This window comes from Neodiprion virginianus, chromosome 3 (genome assembly GCF_021901495.1).
Source record: "Neodiprion virginianus isolate iyNeoVirg1 chromosome 3, iyNeoVirg1.1, whole genome shotgun sequence".
Classification (NCBI taxonomy): Eukaryota; Metazoa; Arthropoda; class Insecta; order Hymenoptera; family Diprionidae; genus Neodiprion; species Neodiprion virginianus.
Genome location: NC_060879.1, coordinates 28,286,798 through 28,309,617, shown reverse-complemented (window position 1 = coordinate 28,309,617; position 22,820 = coordinate 28,286,798). Strand labels below are relative to the sequence as shown.

The 22,820-nt window shown below is 32.4% G+C and overlaps 3 protein-coding genes across 3 annotated transcripts; 2 read left to right on the top strand and 1 right to left on the bottom strand.

Moving 5' to 3' along the window:
• Nucleotides 1-420: 420 nt before the first annotated feature.
• On the top strand, nt 421-10,072 carry LOC124300272 (U4/U6.U5 tri-snRNP-associated protein 1). Its single transcript, XM_046754177.1, has 11 exons — nt 421-669; nt 1,005-1,456; nt 1,741-1,869; nt 2,042-2,461; nt 2,688-2,850; nt 2,929-3,203; nt 3,287-3,374; nt 3,496-3,694; nt 3,896-4,082; nt 4,336-4,490; nt 4,731-10,072. The coding sequence occupies exons 1-11, from the start codon at nt 507-509 to the stop codon at nt 4,756-4,758; spliced, it is 2,259 nt and encodes a 752-aa protein (XP_046610133.1). The 5' UTR covers nt 421-506; the 3' UTR covers nt 4,759-10,072.
• Nucleotides 10,073-11,724: 1,652 nt separating this feature from the next.
• On the bottom strand, nt 11,725-16,374 carry LOC124300270 (protein phosphatase 1 regulatory subunit 14B). The gene is made up of 5 exons (XM_046754174.1): nt 16,068-16,374; nt 14,093-14,313; nt 12,891-12,980; nt 12,705-12,746; nt 11,725-12,567 (listed from the first exon to the last, which is right to left on the bottom strand). Exons 2-5 carry the CDS (start codon nt 14,303-14,305, stop codon nt 12,526-12,528), a joined length of 387 nt encoding a protein of 128 aa, XP_046610130.1. The 5' UTR covers nt 14,306-14,313; nt 16,068-16,374; the 3' UTR covers nt 11,725-12,525.
• A 738-nt stretch (nt 16,375-17,112) lies between these two features.
• LOC124300264 (protein sly1 homolog) lies at nt 17,113-22,619 on the top strand. Its single transcript, XM_046754152.1, has 12 exons — nt 17,113-17,676; nt 17,997-18,156; nt 18,408-18,621; nt 18,703-18,790; nt 18,887-19,118; nt 19,279-19,597; nt 19,818-19,953; nt 20,038-20,219; nt 20,340-20,419; nt 20,602-20,740; nt 21,010-21,213; nt 21,637-22,619. Exons 1-12 carry the CDS (start codon nt 17,649-17,651, stop codon nt 21,745-21,747), a joined length of 1,893 nt encoding a protein of 630 aa, XP_046610108.1. The 5' UTR covers nt 17,113-17,648; the 3' UTR covers nt 21,748-22,619.
• The last annotated feature ends 201 nt before the right edge of the window (nt 22,620-22,820 follow it).

Genomic DNA, 22,820 nt, shown 5'->3' with positions numbered 1-22,820 from the left:
ATCAGGTGCATGTTTATTGTGCGCCTATTTAGATGACATCAATTTTGTCGATCCGATGGAGTTAAATTGACATTGCCGAATTTGGCCTAAATGAATTTGCGTAGTTGAAAACTATACGGCGTCCATACGGAGTTATATGAAAATATCAGTTTGTTCCCGTTCGTCATTCCATAGTGCATAGGTATAAGAATATTTCACTGCATTATCTGCGTACACGCGGTGAGCGATGGTAACATCAGTTCGTTTCGCCGCTACTTATCAACCGCTTGCCAGATTGAGTCGCGCGTGTAGGCGGGAAAACTTAAAACTAGCTAGTCGCCTTCTACATGCTCTAAGGTCACCTTTGCCAGCCACTGATTTTACGAACACATCAGTGGAACACGTAATTTCTGTTGTATGTATCTCATGATCACGGAGTAGTTCGTGATCGTGATAGAGTCTATTCAACACAAGACGAAGTTCGACGTTCAGTTAAATTTATAGGTTAAAGTGTTAAGATTAAAGAAATGGGATCTAATAAGCGGCACAAGACTGAAAAAACTCGTGAAACTAAGAAAAAACGTCATCGCAGCCGTTCTAGATCGCACTCTATAGAACGTGAAAAAGTCGACAAACATAGGCATCACAAAAAACATAAAAGAAGAGAACGCAAGGATCACGACAGCGATGGTACTAACCTCTATTAGTTTTTTCCTTCGTAAACGTAACTATTATCCTACACCTTTAAAGGTAACAAACCTTCACAAAAACATCTACACATGCATAGATTTAAAACTGATTGTTCAAAGCTACCCTAAAACCGTATTAGTTCTCATATATTTTTTACAATGTAATGTTTGCGCTATGTACTTCAGAGGACTACTAATCCAAGTCTATTAGTAAAAATTATTGCGCTATTGAGCTGAATTAGCGCTTACTTTTATATTGTATAGTTGCAAATTTAATGTACATTTATACTACGTAATAATATCGTGTACTAAGGAACTATCCTCTTGTGTTTATAGTTGAAATTGTCAGCGCTCCACCACCTCCAAAAATATCGAGAATACCACATGCACTGACGCCACCACCTCCTCCAGAAATATCTCGTCAAAGGAGTGCATCTCCAACCAAAGGAGGAGCAGCGCAGACATCATTGTCAGTTGAGGAAACAAATAAGTTACGAGCAAAGCTTGGTCTAAAACCTTTGGAGACCAGTACTACCTCTGTAGATGATCCTAACAAAATCAAAGATGATTTAGGAGAATTTTATCACAAGCCAGCACCAAATACTAACGATAAAGTAAAAACGCAAAAGATCAAAGATAGACTGAACACGCAGAAGGAAAAACGACAGATTGAATCCAATCTTTCAAAACTCAAAACTTTGGGCGAAAGCGATTCAGATGATGACGCCAAGGCTTGGGTGCAAAAAAACCGTCTCCTTCAGTTGGAGAAAAAGAAGGCTGATGAAAGGGTAAATACAGAATACTTGACCTAAAGCTTAAAGGCATTATTTCAATTTATACCAGCACCGTCAAGTTTAAAATTAAAATACTTATTAAATAATGCTGTAATAATTAATTTGCATTTGATGTTATTAGTATTTTATGTTATATTTTTAAATAATCTTAATGCTTGAAGTAGAGCCAACCACTCTTGTATTATATTAATAATGTGTATTCGAAAACTTCCATGTAGGAAAGTCAAGCACGATCATCTTTTCATCATTTAAAGACTATTTCTAATTTCATTATTCAGGCAAAAATGTTGGATCAGTTGGACGAAGAGTTCGGTATAGGTACTCTTGTTGAGGAAGAGGTTCAAAGTGAACGTCGTTCAGCCTACTCGAACAAAGATTTACGAGGGCTCAAAGTCGAACATGACATGGTAAGTTTGATATATTCTGTCGAATTGAAAAATCTTTACTGTAATTAGGATTTATTATGGGTTTCAAATGTAGCAGTTGTAAATTTAATATAGTCATGTTCCATGAAATATTGCATTTATTTTGTTAATAACATGTAATGATTAAATCGAAATTTAATTATTTTTGTTACAGGATACTTTTGAGGAGGGCAAGACCCTTGTACTGACACTCAAAGATCAGGCAGTTTTAGATGAGCATGAAGATGTACTAGTAAACGTAAATATGCTGGACGAAGAGCGTTATTTGCGCAGTAATTTGAATAAAACTAAAAAACCTGGGTACGATGCGTATGATGAAGACAATTTTGATGAGTTTGGATTCCCAGTGAAAACGGTTCTAGACAAATATGATGAAGAGATAGATGGACAGAAGAAGGAAAGTTTTGCCATTGGTTATGATAATGCTAAAGAACGAAAACAACGACAAACTGAAATTGTAAAACACCGCCTAGCGAACAAAAAATTGGAAACACTAAGGATGCCAGAGCTACAGTTAGCTAGTGAATATTACACTGATGCTGAGTTGGCAAAGTTTAAGAAACCCAAGAAAAAAGTAAGATAGTATTCAACGTCTAAACCTTTTGTCGCAACTTATTCTAACAATTTAGTCAGTTCTACATAATTTTTTGTTTTAAAATCATGGTAAATAGGAAAAAATAGATCATGTGACTTGATACTGAAATAAAGCAATAGATTAATGGAACTTAATATAAAAATAAAATTATCTGAACATTTTATTTAGTGTTTAGAGTATGGTTTATATTAATTGCAACTTTTAGATCCGAAAAATCAGACAGAAAAAGATGTTGAAGGCAGACGATCTTGTTCCTGATACAACTGATTATCTCAGAGATTTAGGAAGTCGAAGGAATTCAAGACATAAAGAAAAAAAGGATCATGAGGATCCTGAAAATCTTGTTATGGATGTCGATGATACAGAAAGTAAATTTATTTTTCAACTATATAATCCCTACTTCCTTTAATCTAATTTACATCAATTACATTTTCCTTGGAATTTAGATACAAGTGAAGACTTGTCGGGTGTTAAAATTGAAGATGATGACAGAGAACTCGAATGGCAGTTGGCATTGAAAAAAGCACAACGTGTGAAACTAGCACGTCAAACTGGGGTAGAAAAAGTTGCTCAAACAATAAAACAAGAAATTGACAATTCAAATGACAATCAAGTTGGTAATATTGTACTCAATGCGACTGCTGAATTTTGTAGAACATTAGGAGACATTCCAACTTACGGGCTTGCTGGAAACAGGGAAGAAAATGTTCAAGAACTCATGGTAACGTGTTTCTAGTAATTATTTATCTACTCAAAATCTTTCAATGCATAACAAGTATTGCAACAGTTCATCATGTTGATCAGGACTTTGAGGCTGAGGGGATCAAAGATGAAACGGTAGATGATGGAGAAGATGCTGATGGCCGTGGAGCTTGGAATACAGTAAAAATAGGTAAAAATGCATTTACTTGACTAACGTTCTACTTCCTTTCCTGATAATTGTTTAATTATGAACTATCTTTATGCCTTATCAGTATTTAAATAAAATCTCAAAATTTACCCATACCTCAAAGATGAAGCTGCAGCTGAGCCAATAACACTGGAGGCTGCAATTTTGGATGCAGAACCATCGCTTGGACAGGGTGTAGGCGGTGCTCTAAGACTTGCAATGAGTAAAGGTTATTTACAAAAAGAGGATACTAACAGACCTTCTGCATCCCGTTTTGCTCATTTACAGGCACAAAATTATTCTATTGAAGATAAAACTTATGGGTAAGTACTATATTTGATATTATAATACATTCGAATTTTCTCAAAGATAAAAAAATAAAACAATAATCATTATTTTAAACCAATATACTATTATTTTCAGTTTTTTTTTTTCTTTTCTTTGTACACTTTTACCCATTTAATTTGTTTTGAATGTAACTGTTTTCAGAAGATTCCGATCAATTAATTATTTTATAAATGCAGGGATGATGACAAGTTTGGCAGAAGAGATAGGTTTAATGGACCAACTTCCGAATTCAAAGAACGAGACGGATTTAAGCCCAATGTCAAGTTGGAATATATCGACGATGATGGACACGTTTTGAGTGCCAAGGAAGCATTCCGATATCTTTCTCATAAATTTCATGGTAAAGGTCCTGGGAAGAACAAGGTATATTGAAAAATATTTTAATCTATTTATGTAGAATAATGCATGCTAATGATATTAAGCTTTATAAATTTATAATAGGAAATGTCAATTCAGAATTTCATTTATAATCGTTACTATTTTGTAGCGCTGCAATAAATCTGCTAGTTACCCGATTTTGAATGCAATACGTAATATAATTATATATGTATATTCTGATCATTGATGAATCAATGATAATTTCATGCCATGAATTGTTAATACTTTTTATAACTAGGTGGAAAAGAGAATGAAGAAATCTGAGCAAGAAGTATTGATGAAGCGGATGTCTTCTACTGATACTCCACTAGGTACACTTAATCTATTGCAAGCTAAGCAAAAAGAAACACAATCTCCATACATTGTGCTGAGTGGCAGCAAGCAGTTGCAAACGTAAGTTTTACACAATATGCTATTCATGGGAAATAACTTGGTTAATACAATTTTATATTGCGTGAAAAGTTTCGGTACATTCCAATAGTTGATGTGTGATAGAAAATTCTTCCTCCAATAACTTGGTGTAGGTAATAATTTCAATGCATCATATTATGATATGTTGTGCACAAAGATATTCACTTAGAATTTGAAGGCATGGATAAACTGGTGGTAATGTTCTCATATAACGATTTTCAGGACGAGCATATCAAAGACGAAGCATTAAAATTATCAATTAAAAGATGGAAAATCAAGATGTACATTATTATACATAATGTAATATTAAATCTCTGATAAGGTTTGCGTAAGGGTGAGTGTTCTAAAGCTCAGTTCTCAGGTATCTTAAGAATATTACATAAATCAGCAGATCCTATTAAAAAAATTTTGATCATCTTTATAATACAAAACCCGTTTTTATCCTTGTATTATTTACAATTTCATATGTTTAAATGTGTGTATAATTCCATTGTTTAGACGCTTACAATTACCTTTAACACCGTAATGAGGTGTCACAATATCATGATACAATTATTAAAGTTCATAAATTAATTTCGGTAGATAATGAGTTCTCTACCGAAACTAGGAGAATTTATTGTTTGCATTACAGTGTCAAATCAATTATTCAATTGAAACCGTAATAATTTATTCTTAGGAAATAAGAAATTTGAAAAGTATGAACTGGAATCTTCTAAATAATGAAAACTGATTCAACTATAGCAATACAAATATTCGAAGCATAAACTGATGATGAGGAAATTTTGAGAGAAAATGTACGAAGAAGTAAACTAAAACAAATAGTAAAAGTGTAAAAAAAAGAATAATAAAATTAGTGACCCAAAATTTAGGATGTTCATTTACTTTTCGGTCGCAAAATTTATACTTCAACTCTATGTCCAAAAATTCCGCCTCGTGGAAAAAGTGATATCTTCCGAAAATCGTATATTCTGTTTGCTACACATATATCAGAAATGCTTGAATTTTAAGTATATATTAATAAATGTCATTCAAAACAATTTAGGTGCAAGGAATTTTAGTTATTACTTTGCAGATTACAAGCATCAATAGACCTGATCACCTTCATTTTATTTCACTTTGCATGCATTCATATGTAAAACTCGAATGAAACCTTTTTCAATAATAAATGAACGACTTACCTGAATACATAGTTGATTTTACACATGCCGACGTTGAAATTTATCGTTAACTTGGACTTTCATCCGACTTTGTACGTCATTACCAGACTCTCGAATTATGTTATTAAGAAAATTATACATTGAATCACAGTGAAGAATACAACGTTTTGATTAATGTTCACATTTATTAAAACTATAACAAATACTTATAAAGGTTTCTTACTAGCTAAACTGCATTGTATGATTGATTGTAGCCTTCTACATAAAATCGTTACCCTAGTTGTTATCACTATTTACACGAGATATGTTTGCAAAAACTTCGGAGTATAAAAAAGTCGGATTTTTCGGGATGGGAAATATCTGAATGTTATTTTTGCATATGTAAAACCGTCACATATATCTAATGTAGATAGTGATTAGCAATGGATCTACAAAATTTATACTAATGAATAACAATTATGAAGCATACGTTCATTAATGTTAGCATTAAAGCTTTATTTGTGCATCTCGATCGATTATACGCATTTGTGATTCAAAAGCTATTCAAAACGGATGTCTGCAGTTACAGACACGTTCATTTTGCCTAAAAATGTAAAAGATTATACAAACTGGTCTAGGGATTTGGTAGAAGCGGTTTTTATAATTTGGTTTGAAAAAAAAAGCTAAAAGTAACATTGGGTTTCTTATGTTTCAAAGTCCATTTGTGTGTATACACTGGCATTGTTCATTAGTTGGTTGATTATTAGCTATAAAAAAATCATTGGCACTCAAAATTTACAGAGCACAGTTCAGATGTTGAGTTGTAATAAGATTGTGCAGTATAGAATTCCACTTCACAGTCTGTTTTATTGTCGTGTCGGTCATAAATCTTCCTTATCCTCTCATAGTGGCACATATTGTAGGATACTGGCAAAAACTGCACATCTCAAATGATCACAAACAACTTTTTCAATAGTTGGCAAAATTCTATGTTCTTCACAGATTTTATAACAGCATACAGAAAATTATTACGTATTTGAATCCCATTGATTGACTCCAATTTTATGGTGAACTTCATCTCTTACAACCGCGTATAAATCACTAAACCAGTTTGCCGCGAACTAAAAATTTTCACAAACTATTTCAGATTTTCATCAAAGTTTGTCAAGTCACTAAAATCAATGAAAGATTCAAAAATGTTTGTTTCGGATAATAAATATACGACACTGACTTACATTTTGTTGTAACGTTTTCCCTTTCTTTTATTTCATCTAATAGTCTTTGGTTGCTGTAAAACAGTATTTAATCTTCTGCAGTAAGAAGGCGGCAAGAACAAATATATCACAGTGTACTAAACACTAGCAAAAATTTATGAATATACCAAACCCATTTTGCAATAATCCTCGACTATTGCAGAGTATTGCAATGATTACTACGCCTAGGAATTTTTCCACATACCAGCCTCAAACTAGTATTTCTTATCTTAGATTGACTGACTTTCGCTGACTGAGCCAAATTTTTTTTTTTTTTTTGGTTCAGATTTTTTAAATTCATTTTTCGTAAATCATCTGATAGTATATTTAAAAAATGTGATAAGGAACTATAATTTTAATAATATCCTTTATATAGATGAATATAACAACACAAATGGACGTATAATATTATAATCAAGGTTAAATCAAATCAATAAATTCATCACTGGTCATGATTGTAATTCATGTATCGTTTAGTTGCACGATAAGGATATTTCTCTCAGATGTGACGCAAGCCTATTCAGGTTATCAGAATTGAAATTAGTTGAGCACATTTCACAAAGTTGTAACAAGGAAGACATGAATAATATAACAATGTATAACTGACAATTATTAGTGCAATAGCCCAGATATGTGGTAATAAGTACCAAAACTATTAGTATATTACTGTCTCGGACAGATTTGTGAAATCAGTTAACAAACTCCGTGAGAAACTTTTGATCAATATAATTAGCTTTGAATAACGTAACATACCATGTTCAGAAATGCTCAACTCATTGATAAAAAATCATATTTTCTACGAGATGAAGAAAAGTATAGACTGTTTACTCAGCGCTGATGTAAAAAAGTCAAAGATTTATAGAAAGAATTGTTAATAATACTATTTCACAGATATGTAATAAAATTATTTTATTGCAGTAAAGCATTTTTCATGAATATGACTGTAAAATTTCATGTTAAGTCGAAGTCAAGGAATGAAAATTATTCTTAAGTTCTTTAAAGGAACTTAGTATGCAGCAGGCAGACTAAGTAAAAATCGTTTTTTTTCTTATATTTTATACTTCGCAATGATGAGCAAATCTTGTGCGCATTTCGTTTGATGTTAGAAAAGAAATTAAATATTAAACAAGTATTAGTACATGATTTAGATGATCTACATGACATAGGTAAATTTCAGAAAAATCCTAGAAAATGACAATATTAATACTACGCATACACTGATTACATGAATTTTGCAGAGACATGCTTCCATAATTTTTGAAATTTCATTTACGTGATAACCAGAGATCCAGATGTATTACAAAACAGTGCGTGCACAGGGACAGTTATTTTCGTTTGCTCCTAAATTTCACTATTCCGCAGTTCATTATTGTATGCGATTAAAATTGTTGTACTTTCGTTTTTCTATAATTTACAAATTATTCAACATTTGTGTTGCGTTAATTCTAATTAATTGAATTTCTAAGAAAATACAGCTATTTTGAAATATACTTATTGTTAAAACAGATTAAAATAGTATAAAAAGAGATTGACGTCTAGAAATCTAGAAATCAGAATATGTTACAGATATTCACTATGATATGATATTAATCAACGGTATTGCACTTGACACACACATGTATAATCTGCGGCAATGTTCACACTCGATACGTAAATATGGATGTTTATATTAAAGAATACATTCGAAATCCGGAAATCAACTGACTATCGAAATTAGAAAAATAATTTACGATCAATTAGTGTCTTAGTCAACAGTCCAACAATAGTGTTCCTCATTGTTGTTGGATTCTGAGATCAACCACAGTTTTGCAAAATAATTAACGGTCAAAAACTACGATGTAACATATAGCTTTACAAAGTAACAATACATTTGATTTATACGTGGAATGTTAGATTCTGACCATCCTGAGCAATGCATTTCCCATTTTTAAAGTGGTCAAAATCTTACACAGCAAGCGTTGTCAGAGCAGTCATGAACTTATACACATTCAAGTAATAATTCTATGTTGATTTTTTAATTATGCCTAAAATCATCTTTGTTCGAACAATGTTAGTTCTCAAAATATAAAATGTTTTAACAAGTTTTATCTTCTACATGCAGTATGCATACATTTATATGTATGTAATTATATGTGGTAGGGCAGTCCAGAATTTGGGGTTCATGAAATTTTAATCGTGACGCCGTCAGATCGATTTCATGAATACAAAATTAAATGAAATTTATTGACCTAAATGGGAAAATGTAAGATTGTTGGTACACATTTTTCTACTGATGTAGAGACTAGAGACTTCAGATATGCTTTTTTTCAAATATCTGGAATAAGTTTCAACGGCAGTATGAGAAGAATTTTGGAGATTAAAAATTACGGACCATCGTAATATATACTACCGTATATGCATACACGATGAGTATCGTGAAACGAAGCTATTGCGTTTATAGTAGGATCCAACTCACAGCTGTTAATAAAAGGTACAGACATCAAGATCAAATAGCTTAAGAGATCTGATTTGGAAAATTTTCTCAATATATTTTATGATGGTAAATTCAATCACTATGCAATTATCAACTGATTCTGCAGGTCAAAGGCAGAAATTTCGAAAAACAATTCAACATTTAAATTAACGATTTTCAGTTGGTATTAAAAGCGAGCCACAGAAAATTTTTTATTTTTATCTTTTTGCTCTGACTTGTTACACATACAAGTAGATTTTTCCACCTAAATTCTTGAAAACTGTCAGTGATTTTTTTGAACCATAGCGCAGAAATTATCAGTAATTTAACAACATATGTCATGCAATAACATTAAAGAATTTTAAACTCTAGTGAAACTGAGAAAAAAAATATTTTCAAGATGATGGCCAAGCTAATTTGAAAGCTAACTCAAAATCAACAATATCGCTTTTGCGACCCTCAATTTCATTTTAGCTAAACAATCATAGCAGTAAAAGTAATTGCAATACGATTTCATGATCAATGGGATTGTAAAAGTTGAGGTTTTTCTTATAAAATTTACCTGTATTTAGATGTGGTAGTATTACACAAAAAAAAAATCACAATCTATGGTTAACTGTCCACTTTCCAACACACCTTTTAATTTAGCTAATAGCTAACATGTGTGAATAATCTTTTTCACGTGTGAAGATGAAATGAATTTGACTTTAGTACTTTTAGTACGAAAAAAATCCCTTTTGAGAATCATGTATGGAACGTCAATTTGATACTTTTCTTAAATTTGTTTTTTCAAACAAACCATTTTGCTTATAATAATTTGTATACCTTGACAGCACAACATATTAAAAACATTGAGAGAGATAATGTTGTTTTATATTGTTGCTTCTATTGATTTGAAAATAAAGGGGATTGATATTTTAATTCTGTTGATTTATTCACTTCAGATTCAAAAATCGCGTCGCACAGAAATTATTTTAAATTCATTTCTACTATTGTCTTTGGTAGTAATAGAATAAATATAAGTCCAACTTGTTAAAGTGGGGTAAAATGAATAAAAATATATTTAGATATTATGAACTATCTAAAAGCGAAAGATAATTTTATTTCATAATAAAAATAATAAAGTAAACCATTATTAAATTGATTATATTGGTTCATTCATTCTGAATAATTAAGGTCAGATTATTGATATACATTCGTAATTTTCCCAGATATACGAAATAAAGGGATAGCAGTAATATTCTATAGATGACCAACTCAAAAATACAGTGAGTCTTCAGTAATCTAATTGAATACAAAACTTACCACAGACATTGGAAAATTGAAACACGGATGGGTTTTGAATTATTCTTACGCATCATTCTAATGAAAGAGATGTGTTGTGAATTTACATTATAGGATAATACTACTCGCTAACGTGAGAAGAGTTAATACTTTGGGAGAATAAGGTGATTCGAATTCAAGAAATGAAAGACTTCTACTGTACTATTAAGTATTTAGAACCGAACGGAAGACTGTTATATCCACGAAATCTCTGATATCACAAATTCCACGAAAATATAATTAGTTAACGCTTAATGTTAAGCAACTTCACAATCATAATTCAAGTTATATTTTATCTATGCAGTACATGCAAAAATTTCAATTACATTTGATAAATTTTTCTGTTATCTTGTTTCAAAAATTACAAACATAGATAAGTAAGAATGGGGCGTCATTTGGCAAATAATGTAATTAATAGCAAAGATCAAGCAAAAGCAATAGCAATATGTGTATCAACAGCCCAGGAAAAGCAAATCCCACATCATGAGTTTGAGGAATACGGGGAGAAAAAAGAGCCGTGATACCCATATACTTGAGCGTACATACACCATGATGAAAGTATAACTCAGGTTTTTTAAATTAATTTGTTTTGAATTATTGACTGAGCATTCTTAGCGTAGCTACTCCCTTGCCAAGTAAAATCTTTTATTTTTTTTGCAGTTTTACATTGTATGGCTCAATTTTCAATCAACTATGCATAGTAAATGACGATAATTGCCTAAATAATTCATCACCACTTTATATTCCTGTTTCAACCCAGCTAAGAAAGCAATCATGGAGAATGAATTTTAAAATATTTATGAATTAGATAAGACATTTACAGATCTAGGGTTTCCATTTGCCAATCTTCGAAATGCTAGTAATCTTATTTATTCCAAAAAACATACTTAAAATAGTGCATTAGCGATCTAAACTATTTTCTAGGGAATATGACCCTTACCTTGTAGCTGTTACAGTAGAAACATGAAAGAGATTCACAACATTAATTACAATATCTTTTGGCAAAACGATGAACAGGTGAGAACAAGCCAATCTTTATTTTGGCACTCGAATCTGATTATATATTTACCTTTATTAATCGAATTTCATGTAATATTAAGATATTGTAATAAGTTTTCTGCCAAGGATTTTACCTACATCTACTAAATTGAATATGCATAAGTATCTGATTTTATAGGAAAAGTGTAGCATGAAGGTAGGATTGAAATGGATTCTTGGCTCGTTTCTTTTCTATTATTTACCACAATTCTATAATCATTAACTACTTAACTGGCAAGTATATGTGAATAATAACGGTAAAGTGAGCATTTATCACTACTGAAGCAACGTGATTTGAATATACAATCTTCTTCCAGTTAAAATCAAAACAAAATTACAAATAGACGATTGTCATTCGTATTTGAGAAACATAAAGAAATTACCCTGTTTAAAACTGAAATTAGACCGGAAAGAAGATTGATGAGGTGTTCCAATTTTCTACAGCATTAAATCTAGAGAATTTCTATACTAGCAATTGAATTGGCACGTAGATCGTACATTGAGGACTGAACGAAATTTTGTTACTAAACTATCAACTGATAAAGCTTGGAGCCATGTTTTGATGTTTTCAATATGAAACAACATATGCTTACAAAAAACTATGTCTAGTCATGTGGTAATAATACATGTATTTCCAATAGACACAGTTTCCTTCCTCAGTGAGCTATAGCCGTATGTTTTGTTATTATGGTGGCTTCTTTCGTGCAGTGAAAATTTACTCAGGTTTTCACATATCATTTACGCCACGTTTGGGAAGTGAACAAACTTATGTCTCAAAATTGAGTAGCACATCTGCCAAATGAGACAGTCGCTGTTCAGAGTGTTTTTGCTTTCTCGAGCAAATCGTTGATGAATTTCTAAAATTAAAATAATTTTTTTTAATAATTTCCTCACCATGTGCTCAGTATATTCGTTGAATACACTGACAATCAAAGCAAATACAATTTAAAAACTTTCAAATAAATGAAAATATGTTGTTGCAGAATCTACTCACTTTTACATCGTGTGGTGACTTTTTTGCATCCACCAGCAAATCCTGAAAATGGTTGAGGTCTTAGGGAAACTTTATAATCAGCAACACGGTTTGAAATAACAAGGGTAAATATTCATGTGAGCTCAATACTTCAATTCTTGACATTACGGACTGCATCTCAATGATAAAATAATCAATATTAAGTACCTGTAAGTAACTTCTTCTATGGTCATCAGTGTCCATGTCGAGTAGCTCGTCTATATCTACCTCAACCTCTCGAGATTTCCCATTTTCATTCTAAGATGTAACACATTGTTCATTGATATTATCAATAAAGTATTCATTGTCATATCCATGCTCCCTCAATAAAACAAAAATACTGAATATAATAAAAAGTTCTTTACAAGCTCAAAGATAAATCCAAGACTTGATTTTTTGAAATAGCAACATATCATAATACTCGATGATGTTAACTATCTCAGAATTTTATGTATGAACTAAAAGCTTATACCAAGTATTATTTCTAATCGATAGGATTGCTGCATAAATTTTAAATTATTCAATTCAATGAGTATGTTGCAAATATTTATAGCATGTATTTATGGCAATAATAACTTGGCAAACCAGTGATGAATCTTTGTCGAGGAAATTCAACAAAGTGGAATTCAGATATCGAAAGTATTACGATCAATCATTCTGTTATGACTTGCATGTGATAAAGCTTTTATTGCGTTGGTCAATGTCCTGATCATACGCACACAATGATTTACTGATAGTTTTCAGTGACGATACGAGCCAATTATAAAATACATCAGAACTCCCGAGGGGTTACTACAGTGCACAGCATATAAGTTCAGTTGAAACTAATTGGGAGTGAACTGATTCATTGAGCATGCAGATTTCCACCAGTTGTATGGTGTAACTTGTAACTTAACGTTTCCATCTTTATTTTTTACAATATTAACGGATATACAAGAATTCCTGTTGATTATTTCATTCAAAATCATTTTCCAAGGAAAGAAACTCTTCAACAGATTTCTAGAAATTTTAAATTAAGGAAGATTTCAAAATTAAGCAAGATCAAAACCCTTATTCTGAAAATATTTCTGTTCAACAAACAGAACCACTAATTAGATCTAATCATGCTAAATCAGACATAGATAAATTTTTGTCTCAATTGGGAGAGGTAAGGTACGTGGATGTAACTCTATAGACGAATACTTTACTTCCAAATTCCGGAATTCTCTTGCACTTGTTTCAATAAAATTCGTAAAACTGTTTTCAATATTAGTCTGCCTATGCTAAATGCAATGAAAAGAAAATTCATAGTCATTTCCTGTGTGTCTAGGCTCAATTCCACAAAACTTAGGTTGAATAAAGCCTATCTATGGCTAGCCATAAATTCTTACCACAGTTTCATAAAGTTTCTGCAACTCATCAAAAAGCCACATTTCAACTGCGAGTCTCTTCCGGATAAGCGACATTTGATGCGAGCCATACTTGGCTGTTAAAAATTTTTCCCTACGTTCTTTGACTTCTCCTTTTTCAGTGAAAGCAACGTGCAGATTAGCACGTGCAGGACTTCGTTCTGCTGTCAGAACACCACCACCACCAGCTTCCATAGCTGTAGCTGAATAAAAGATTATGATATGAATTTATTTTCATATTTCTAGACATAAGTAAGTTCATTGCATAAGTCAATGTGTGATGTCTTAATGTCTAGCATCATATTAAAGTTATGAGGCAACAAGATTGCTTAGAAAATGATTTTTACGAATTACTCAATAAATTAACATTAAAGACTGTTACATAAAATACATAAACAATCAACATTCAATGTCATACTGCAAGATTAAATTCGTACACATCACTGACGAGTAATCTTTGAAGATTGACTTACAAAATCAAAAAACTTTTTTTTATAACATATTTATAAAATACCAATGTTAAATCTTGTTCTGATACTTGAACTTTGTGTTGTACAATAGTACTTATTTAATGTAATTAAAGCAGGTAAATGGCCTATCATTCTCTAGTTGATTGTCGATTATCCATTAAGAAAAAAAGCAATTTTACTTCATTCATATTGCCAATGTAAATAATGTGATAAAATTAGAAGAAGAGAGAACTTAAGATACAAAGTATAAAAAACAATTGAGCTTAGGTGGTGTAGCTTTAATTTTAATAATTCTTTTCTCATTCTGCGTACGTGAAATACACTAGTATGAATTGTATAATTTGAATGCGAACTTCTTATTTGGACAATGCAAGAATCAACCTTTTGTATTACTGAGAACTTTTATTCATGTAAAGATAATGAGATTTGTCATTTGAAAAGACATGTGGATCATGAACATAATCAGGTGATAAATGAGACCATTACATGAGAGTTTCATCAAGGTAACCTTGAACAGATCGATTAATAAATGCTGAGTCACAGGTAGAGATTTCAGCAACTAGATCATAATGATTTATTGAATATCCCTAAATTTGCCCCGCAAACACATACTAATTTAGTCCATACAATGACGGACCTTTCTAAGTTGGAGTAAATCTTTTTGCACAGTTTTATTGATGTATGGCTTTAGGGTAACAATAATAGCAAGAAATAATTAATCTATAAAATGGAAATTTTGGTGTACTGTAGTATTTTTTTTTCACTTTGTACTTAATGTATTCTCATATTGAAGAGCGAATACCAAATACACAACTATTTGTGTAATGAAATTGTTATTTGAGTTATCAATGAAGAATTTGAAATGTGGCGCATGTTATTTTTTACATGTCTACTTTGTTTGTAATAAGATACCATAAACGCTGTTTCTTACAGGAATAATAAATTGTCAGTCTAATATGCGATTCAAGATGATTTTGGCTGTAAATTAATTATATTTGTTTTGAGCTAATTTTTCTACAGAAAATTCACCACAGTCACTGATGCGTTATATCATGTAACTTTCCTTACATACCTACAATTTATACAATGTCTTGGTACGCACACTTGCATAAAGGTTCTATTCACACGACACTTTATCAAACAATCATAAACATTGTATACCATTCACGTACGTAAATAACGATGCACCTTGGTTATTTGGTTCGCAATGAAATGTCCACCTTTTTTCAAACTTGAACGTGTCGAAAATAACTAGTGAAAAAAATCGGATTAAACAGAATAACGTGAGTCATTGTATGATAGAATGAAATTGATATAGTTTGTTTGAAATTGAAATGTAGTCACGGTACTTAATTCCTGTTTCGCAACGCTGATTCAAGACAAAGATCGAAAGTGCTGAGTCTATGTAATATATTTAATAAACGTATATAAGCAGTGATTGATTTCGATATTAAATCGGTTAACCCAAGTGTCGAGGAGATACTTACAAGATAGTCGGCGCACGACGCGTAGTTTATATCCAATTTAGAAACCGGTAAAGTAAATGCACAGCATGCACCACTCCCAAAATAACCTGCCACTGATTCTTATACAACTAAATCTACACGCAAAGTGAGAGTATGTGAACAACCCGCGAACATCAAACTGTAGACCCAAACGAACAACAAAGATGTCAAACAATGAACTGATTACGGACGAGCGGACAACCGCTGCTTCAATTTGCAATAGATGAGAACATTGTCCACGATGGTGAACCAACCAGTTATACAATTTTCGCCCAAATGTCAGTATGAGTGGAACTGTGTCCCTGTGGAGACGCCACCTATCACCTCTCTACTTCAGGAAAAATAAAATGGAAAATACAACCTGCATGTTGTGCACCAAATGTTTTTTTAATTCCAATGCAAGGCGACGGGATGCGGAACATAGAGAAGAAGAAAAACGAATTACAAACATGCCTGTTATCAAGTTTTTGAGTGAAGAATTTAACGACGGCCCTAGGCCAACTTTCGCGACGATTATTCTTTAGGTAAATAGGCCTGGAGCCACGAGAGGCCGCTAACAATGAAGTAGCTTCTTTATCGGCGAAAACCTAATACCACTTTGTTCGACACGCATTCCCACAAACATACAAAACCCATTAGGGTAATCGTTTTAAGTCCAGTTTTCCTATACTCTTTGCAGTTTTCAGTCAGCGGTCAAGTATACGGGTATGTCACGTCATAGAGGATAATTCTAAATTCTTTATTCAATAAAGCGTAATTTTTTATCTGGGGGCATGAGTATAATTTTCATACTGTTTGGAATTGTCTATGGCAAATGAAATTGCTGCATAGATTTCAATCTCGTTCAAATTCGAATTTCAATCATCCGTAAGAATATCATTGATGTCGTTGATAAATCATCTACTTATTCTACGGATTGTGCTAAGCACTTCATTCGTTCTTCATTGATTACTCCCGCTCTGTTACAGCTGTAATTGGTTGGATATCACTTCTTCAGATGCGCGTGGAGACCAGCCATTAGACCCCGATTCTAGAAAATCAGTTTTGAACTAATCGCCCATCGAGCGCGGTAATAATGGTAAAACAAGGCGCACTAACTGATCAAATTTGATTTCCACACACGATACTCGATGTATTTCTGTTAATATTCTCACACGTTTACCGCAAAAAATACATAGTGCAAATGTACACGTATATAATCCGGTATGTAAACTACAAAAGTAAATTTGGATAGAGATACACTGCCCTTGCAGCATACCTATGTCCTCCAGCTGGCTGCGGTCGGAATTGTTATCAGAAAACGTCAGAAGTTGCGTTTAGACCAAAGGCGAATACACATTGTTGAAGTACGTTTGAAAATCGCGGGGAGGACAAGTGTCAGTGCTTTGTGTTTTAGTGTTCAAGTTAATAGCGATTTGTGACGACTCGGGTGATTGTAGCAGACAGCCGGTGATGGTTCGTGGCTTGAGGCACTAGGTTTTAGGTTTGACGTCATCACACAAGATTTTTAACCTGTTGTTTTACAAACATTTGTAAAATCTGATAGCAAACAGTATTTCAAATATGATAAGTCTCCGAGAAAAACAGATAAGTACGATCATTAATTTAGGTACTTCGTAGTAATAAACCAAACTTTTGATTCCAAAAACTCTAGGTTAATTTTATCCATCTGGGCAATATTTCCATGTATTGGACACTCATAATTCAACGATAATCTACTCTTATACAATTAAATTAATGCATGATTTTGCAGAGTTTTTTGCATCATACAAGAACTATTTCCTCTACCATTTTTATATTGAAAATGAATAATTGAACTTGCACAGATTTGGTTACGAACAAGATCCTACTTTCATTTTATAACTCATGACACTGTTTCATACAAGTTTTTGATTCAAACTTGTGTACCAGATGCTCTGAGGCAAATGCTAAACCTCAATGATCCTGAAGTAAAACTCGATGCTGCTGAACCAACATGGAAAATTCTCATATATGACAGAGTTGGACAGGACATAATATCACCATTAGTCTCGATCAAGGAACTTAGAGAACTTGGAATAACGCTGCATATGTAAGTTCGGTGCATTCGTCAGCACTCTTTATAATGATTAAAGTTACATTTCCAAACCAATTATAAATCGTAATGTTAATAATAATCCTCTAATTTGATAAAAAATACTCCTCTGTATTCAGCGCTACTTGAGAAAAGCTTAAATTCATGGTCACCAAAGAAAGAATTTCTATTTCTCTTCCATAGACCACTTAAACTCGATTCTTATTAGATTTATATTGGGTACAATAATTATTATTTTTAAAATTAAGGCAGCTGCACTCTGACAGAGATCCTATTCCTGAGGTTCCAGCTGTTTATTTTTGCGCACCTACTGATGAGAACTTAGGACGTATTGGTCAAGATTTGCAGAATGGTTTATATGACATATATCATTTGAATTTTATATCACCAATATCGCGGCAGAAGATGGAAGATCTTGCTGCTGCAGCTTTGCAGGCTGGAGCAGTAGCAAATATTCACAAGGTTTGCTAATTCAATTGACATTAGTTTACATTCAACAATGAAGAGTATTTAATGTTTCTAATGATTCTTTTTTAATTCAAGGTTTTTGATCAATATCTCAATTTCATAACATTAGAGGATGATTTGTTTGTTCTAAGACATCAGAACAGTGATGCCATCTCGTATCATGGTTAGTATAAACATATCGGTTCAATAATTGTTTTTCTATGAAACATCAGTTATAGACAGAATTATGCTGATGATTATACCTTATTCAAAACTCTAGCTATCAATCGTGGAGAAATAAAGGACACAGAAATGGAGGGAATTATGGATGCAATAGTTGACAGTCTCTTTTCAGTGTTTGTAACCTTAGGAACAGTTCCTATTATACGTTGCCCAAAAGGTAATGCTGCAGAAATGGTTGCAAAAAAGTTAGACAAGAAACTGAGAGAAAATGTTTGGGATGCAAGAAATAACTTGTTTCAGGGTGAGGTCTCTGGAACAGGAAATTTCAGGTACGATTTGAACATCCACCTGCAAACTATTAATGGATCAAATATAATTATATTGAAAAATTAATTTACATTAATTGTCAGATTTTGTTTGAAAAATACGATGCAAGTTTACTTCTAGGTTTTCCAAATTCTTTTGAGAAGTGTGAAATTTTTTTTTTAGTTTCCAACGGCCATTGCTGATTGTGCTGGATCGCAGTGTAGATATGGCAACGCCACTTCACCATACTTGGACATATCAAGCATTGGCACATGATGTGTTAGAACTAGCTTTGAACCGTTTAGTAGTTGAAGAAAGTGCAGGAAGATCTCCAGCTGGTGGAGCACGGTCTAAAACGCGTGCCTGTGAACTAGATAACCGTGATCGTTTTTGGTCAATTCATAAAGGAAGCCCATTCCCTATGGTAGCTGAAGCAATTCAAGAGGAATTAGAACAATATCGAACTTCCGAAGAAGAAGTCAAGAAATTGAAATCTTCAATGGTATGTTCTGAAACAATAATTGAACTATAAAAAATAGGAGTGCCGGTATATTTTTTGTCAAGAGATTTTGAGATCTGTATAAGAGATGTACCTAAAAATGAAGATGTTTTAGTAACGCAATTTTATTTCACTATTAATCTACTTTTAATCAGTAATAAATACCAAAACCTTCCTGTTCAGCTTTTGTGACTACAATATCAAAAATTATTTTCTCTTCTAGGGTATAGATAATGAAACTGACGTTGCATATTCCATGGTATCTAACAATACAGCGCGTCTCACCAGTGCTGTCAACTCACTACCTCAGCTTCTCGAAAAAAAGCGTCTGATCGACATGCATACAACTATAGCAACAGGTAACATTAAAATTTAGATATGACCATGTTACGATAATGATCAAGAATTTAAGCATGCCTTTTACCTAATTTACATGTTTTTAGGTATTCTGAATTCTATTAAATCTAGACGTCTCGATACGTTCTTTGAAATAGAAGAAAAAATCATGAGTAAACAAACGTTGGACAGAAGTATTTTAGACATTATTAATGATCCTGATTGTGGAACCCCTGAAGACAAACTACGGCTCTTCGTTATATACTATCTTTGTTCAAATATATCAGAGGTGAGTGCATATTACTTCACACTTTTTTCACTCACAAGCATTTTCATACCTGTAGATACGTGACCCCTATTTATACTCCTATCTATTCTCGCATTTGCATCATTCTGGATCATATTTCAGACTGAGTACAACAAACATGAGGCAGCCTTAGCTAGTGCAGGATGTGATTTAAACCCTCTGGCATATATAAAGAGGTGGCGGTGAGTCAGTCCACAATACACAGTATACTTTTTTTATAAAAATGTTAATAAGACTTTACCATGTCCTTATCAAATTGCCAAGTAAGCAGTATCTGTAGGCAAAACGTAGCAACGTTTTACATCTACTTTAAATCATTACTAAAATTGCATCGCTAATGATTATACTACACTTATTTCTGCAGAGGGTACACTAGAATAGCTGGCATCCAAAATCAGTACGAAGGTGGGGGTACTAAGACAGTTAGTATGTTCTCAAAACTGATGAATCAAGGGTCTTCTTTAGTAATGGAAGGCGTGAAGAATCTTGTTGTTAAAAGACATGTAAGTTTTACGTACATAAATTATTAGTGAATACTTCCGAAAATAAGTGTAATAATTGATCAGCATTTTGGGGACTATATTCAACCTGACAATTTTCTGAATTACTTTATTGAAATTTACCTCTTTGTTGCATTGTTTATACGTGATTATGATAATAATCCAAGGAAAAATAGCGAAAAATATACAGAAAGCTCTAGAAATAGGATAATCCTTCGATAATTTCCACAATGTTTTCATATTTTTACTTATTTGTAATTCTTGTTGAATAGAACCTCCCTGTTACAAAAATAGTTGACGAATTAATTGAGATGAGGCAATCACCACAGACTGACGATTACCATTACTTAGACCCCAAACAACTGAAACAAATCGATCAAGTTCCAAGAACTAGGACTACATTCCAAGAAGTGATTGTATTTGTCGTTGGCGGTGGCAACTACATCGAATATCAAAATCTTGTCGATTATGTCAAGGTATGTGATACACATTAAATTGAAAGCCTATACTATTTATCTCTGTTAAGTTATTCTTGCTAAGAATTCATTTTATTATAGAGAAATGTGGTTTCAACAAGTTGAAATAATACTCTACGTAAATATTTTGATATTGTGTATTGTTTTTAAGATATTTAGTAAATAACCATGTTTGAAGTATAATAATATAATCACCACATATCAATGTGATGTGAATTTTAGATAACTGTAACTCGGTTATCTTCACTGTATCTAAAAACGTCCATTTAAAAAAAAAAATTCTTTAACATCTTTACTCCTCTGATTATAGTAGTATAGCATATCTGTTGTACTGTGTACCTTTTGTCAATACTCAATTGAATTAATGTTCACTTTCAGTTATAATTTGTTTCTTTCCACTCTAATATGTATTTATTTGTTTAGCAAAAAAGTGGAGGGGGGCCAAATAAACGAATTGTTTATGGATCATCAACCCTTGTCAATGCTAGACAATTCCTGAAACAGCTGTCTCTCCTGGGTCAAGAAACACATTGATAAAGTATAACTATTATTGTGTTTCTCCATAAACACGGAAAAAATAAAATGCTCCGAGTGTAAAAACAGATACATATTATACATGTATATACACATACATACCTATTCATAGATACCTTGATCGGATGCCATGCACCACTTGAGCAGTCGTTAATAAATAAAGTTATGGTATCTTTTATAAGAAAACACAACTGTATTCAATTATTGTGAAAATCAATTTAACTTAGTTAAGTTTAATTTCTTTCAATGTATAGCTTTCAAAAATAACAACTGTAAAATACCTATGTGGAACAATTACAGTCTGGCTCTATGTGCAGTAAACAAAACCTAAATAATCTGACGTTATCACACGAAAAAATCATCCAACAAGTAACTTATACCAAGATAGAAAAAGAAAATATATTTTTGAAATAAGAATAAAATGTTCATACGTACAGTTACCATTTCTTTTTTCGAATGAATGCTCTGCAACAGCATATAAGAAAATGAACAAAGCTTTTTCATATACCTATGGATGAACTCAATGTTCCAAAACATACAAACAGTGCTCTCTACCTTAAACAGACGTGATTCAGCTGATGTTTACTTGCATTGATTCATGCTGTGACTTCTTACACCATTTACCCAACTGTAGAAAGGATGAAGATGAGTGAAGTTTTGGACACAATTTGCTAATTGCTAATCAACGATGAATTAATGTTAATTGCAAGTTGGACTGACTGTAATATATTGCTTGTTACTCGAAATACTGAGAATTTTCTCAATAATAACGCCTGGAAAGAACCACAAGTTCACTATATTTGTTACTACCTAGTATGGACTTCTAATCTTCTGTATATAACTATTATCAATAAATTTTCTTTCACTCGCAATGGATTAAAAGTACTAAGCAACTACTGAAATTTTAACAACTTTGAACTGACCAACGCGCGAGATTTCTCCCAATAAGTTCGCGCTTCTGTTGATTGCAAGAAAATTCACCCTAATTGACTTGATAAACATAATAATAAAGATCTGCTAACATCGTGCTGACCATGGAGATTTTACTCTAGTCTCCATGGTGCTGACGTGAT

Excerpts from the sequence above, each read along its gene's own strand:
- LOC124300272 (XM_046754177.1), top strand. The coding sequence starts at position 507 with ATGGGATCTAATAAGCGGCACAAGACTGAAAAAACTCGTGAAACTAAG. Across the intron at positions 2,462-2,687 it reads TTAAGAAACCCAAGAAAAAA|ATCCGAAAAATCAGACAGAA; the intron begins GTAAGATAGTAT and ends TGCAACTTTTAG. Across the intron at positions 3,695-3,895 it reads ATTGAAGATAAAACTTATGG|GGATGATGACAAGTTTGGCA; the intron begins GTAAGTACTATA and ends TTATAAATGCAG.
- LOC124300270 (XM_046754174.1), bottom strand. The coding sequence starts at position 14,305 with ATGGAAGCTGGTGGTGGTGGTGTTCTGACAGCAGAACGAAGTCCTGCA. Across the intron at positions 12,981-14,092 it reads AGAAACTTTATGAAACTGTG|AATGAAAATGGGAAATCTCG; the intron begins GTAAGAATTTAT and ends GTTACATCTTAG. Across the intron at positions 12,568-12,704 it reads AGTCACCACACGATGTAAAA|AAATTCATCAACGATTTGCT; the intron begins GTGAGTAGATTC and ends TTTTAATTTTAG.
- LOC124300264 (XM_046754152.1), top strand. The coding sequence starts at position 17,649 with ATGATAAGTCTCCGAGAAAAACAGATAA. Across the intron at positions 17,677-17,996 it reads TCTCCGAGAAAAACAGATAA|ATGCTCTGAGGCAAATGCTA; the intron begins GTACGATCATTA and ends CTTGTGTACCAG. Across the intron at positions 20,420-20,601 it reads GCATATATAAAGAGGTGGCG|AGGGTACACTAGAATAGCTG; the intron begins GTGAGTCAGTCC and ends TTATTTCTGCAG.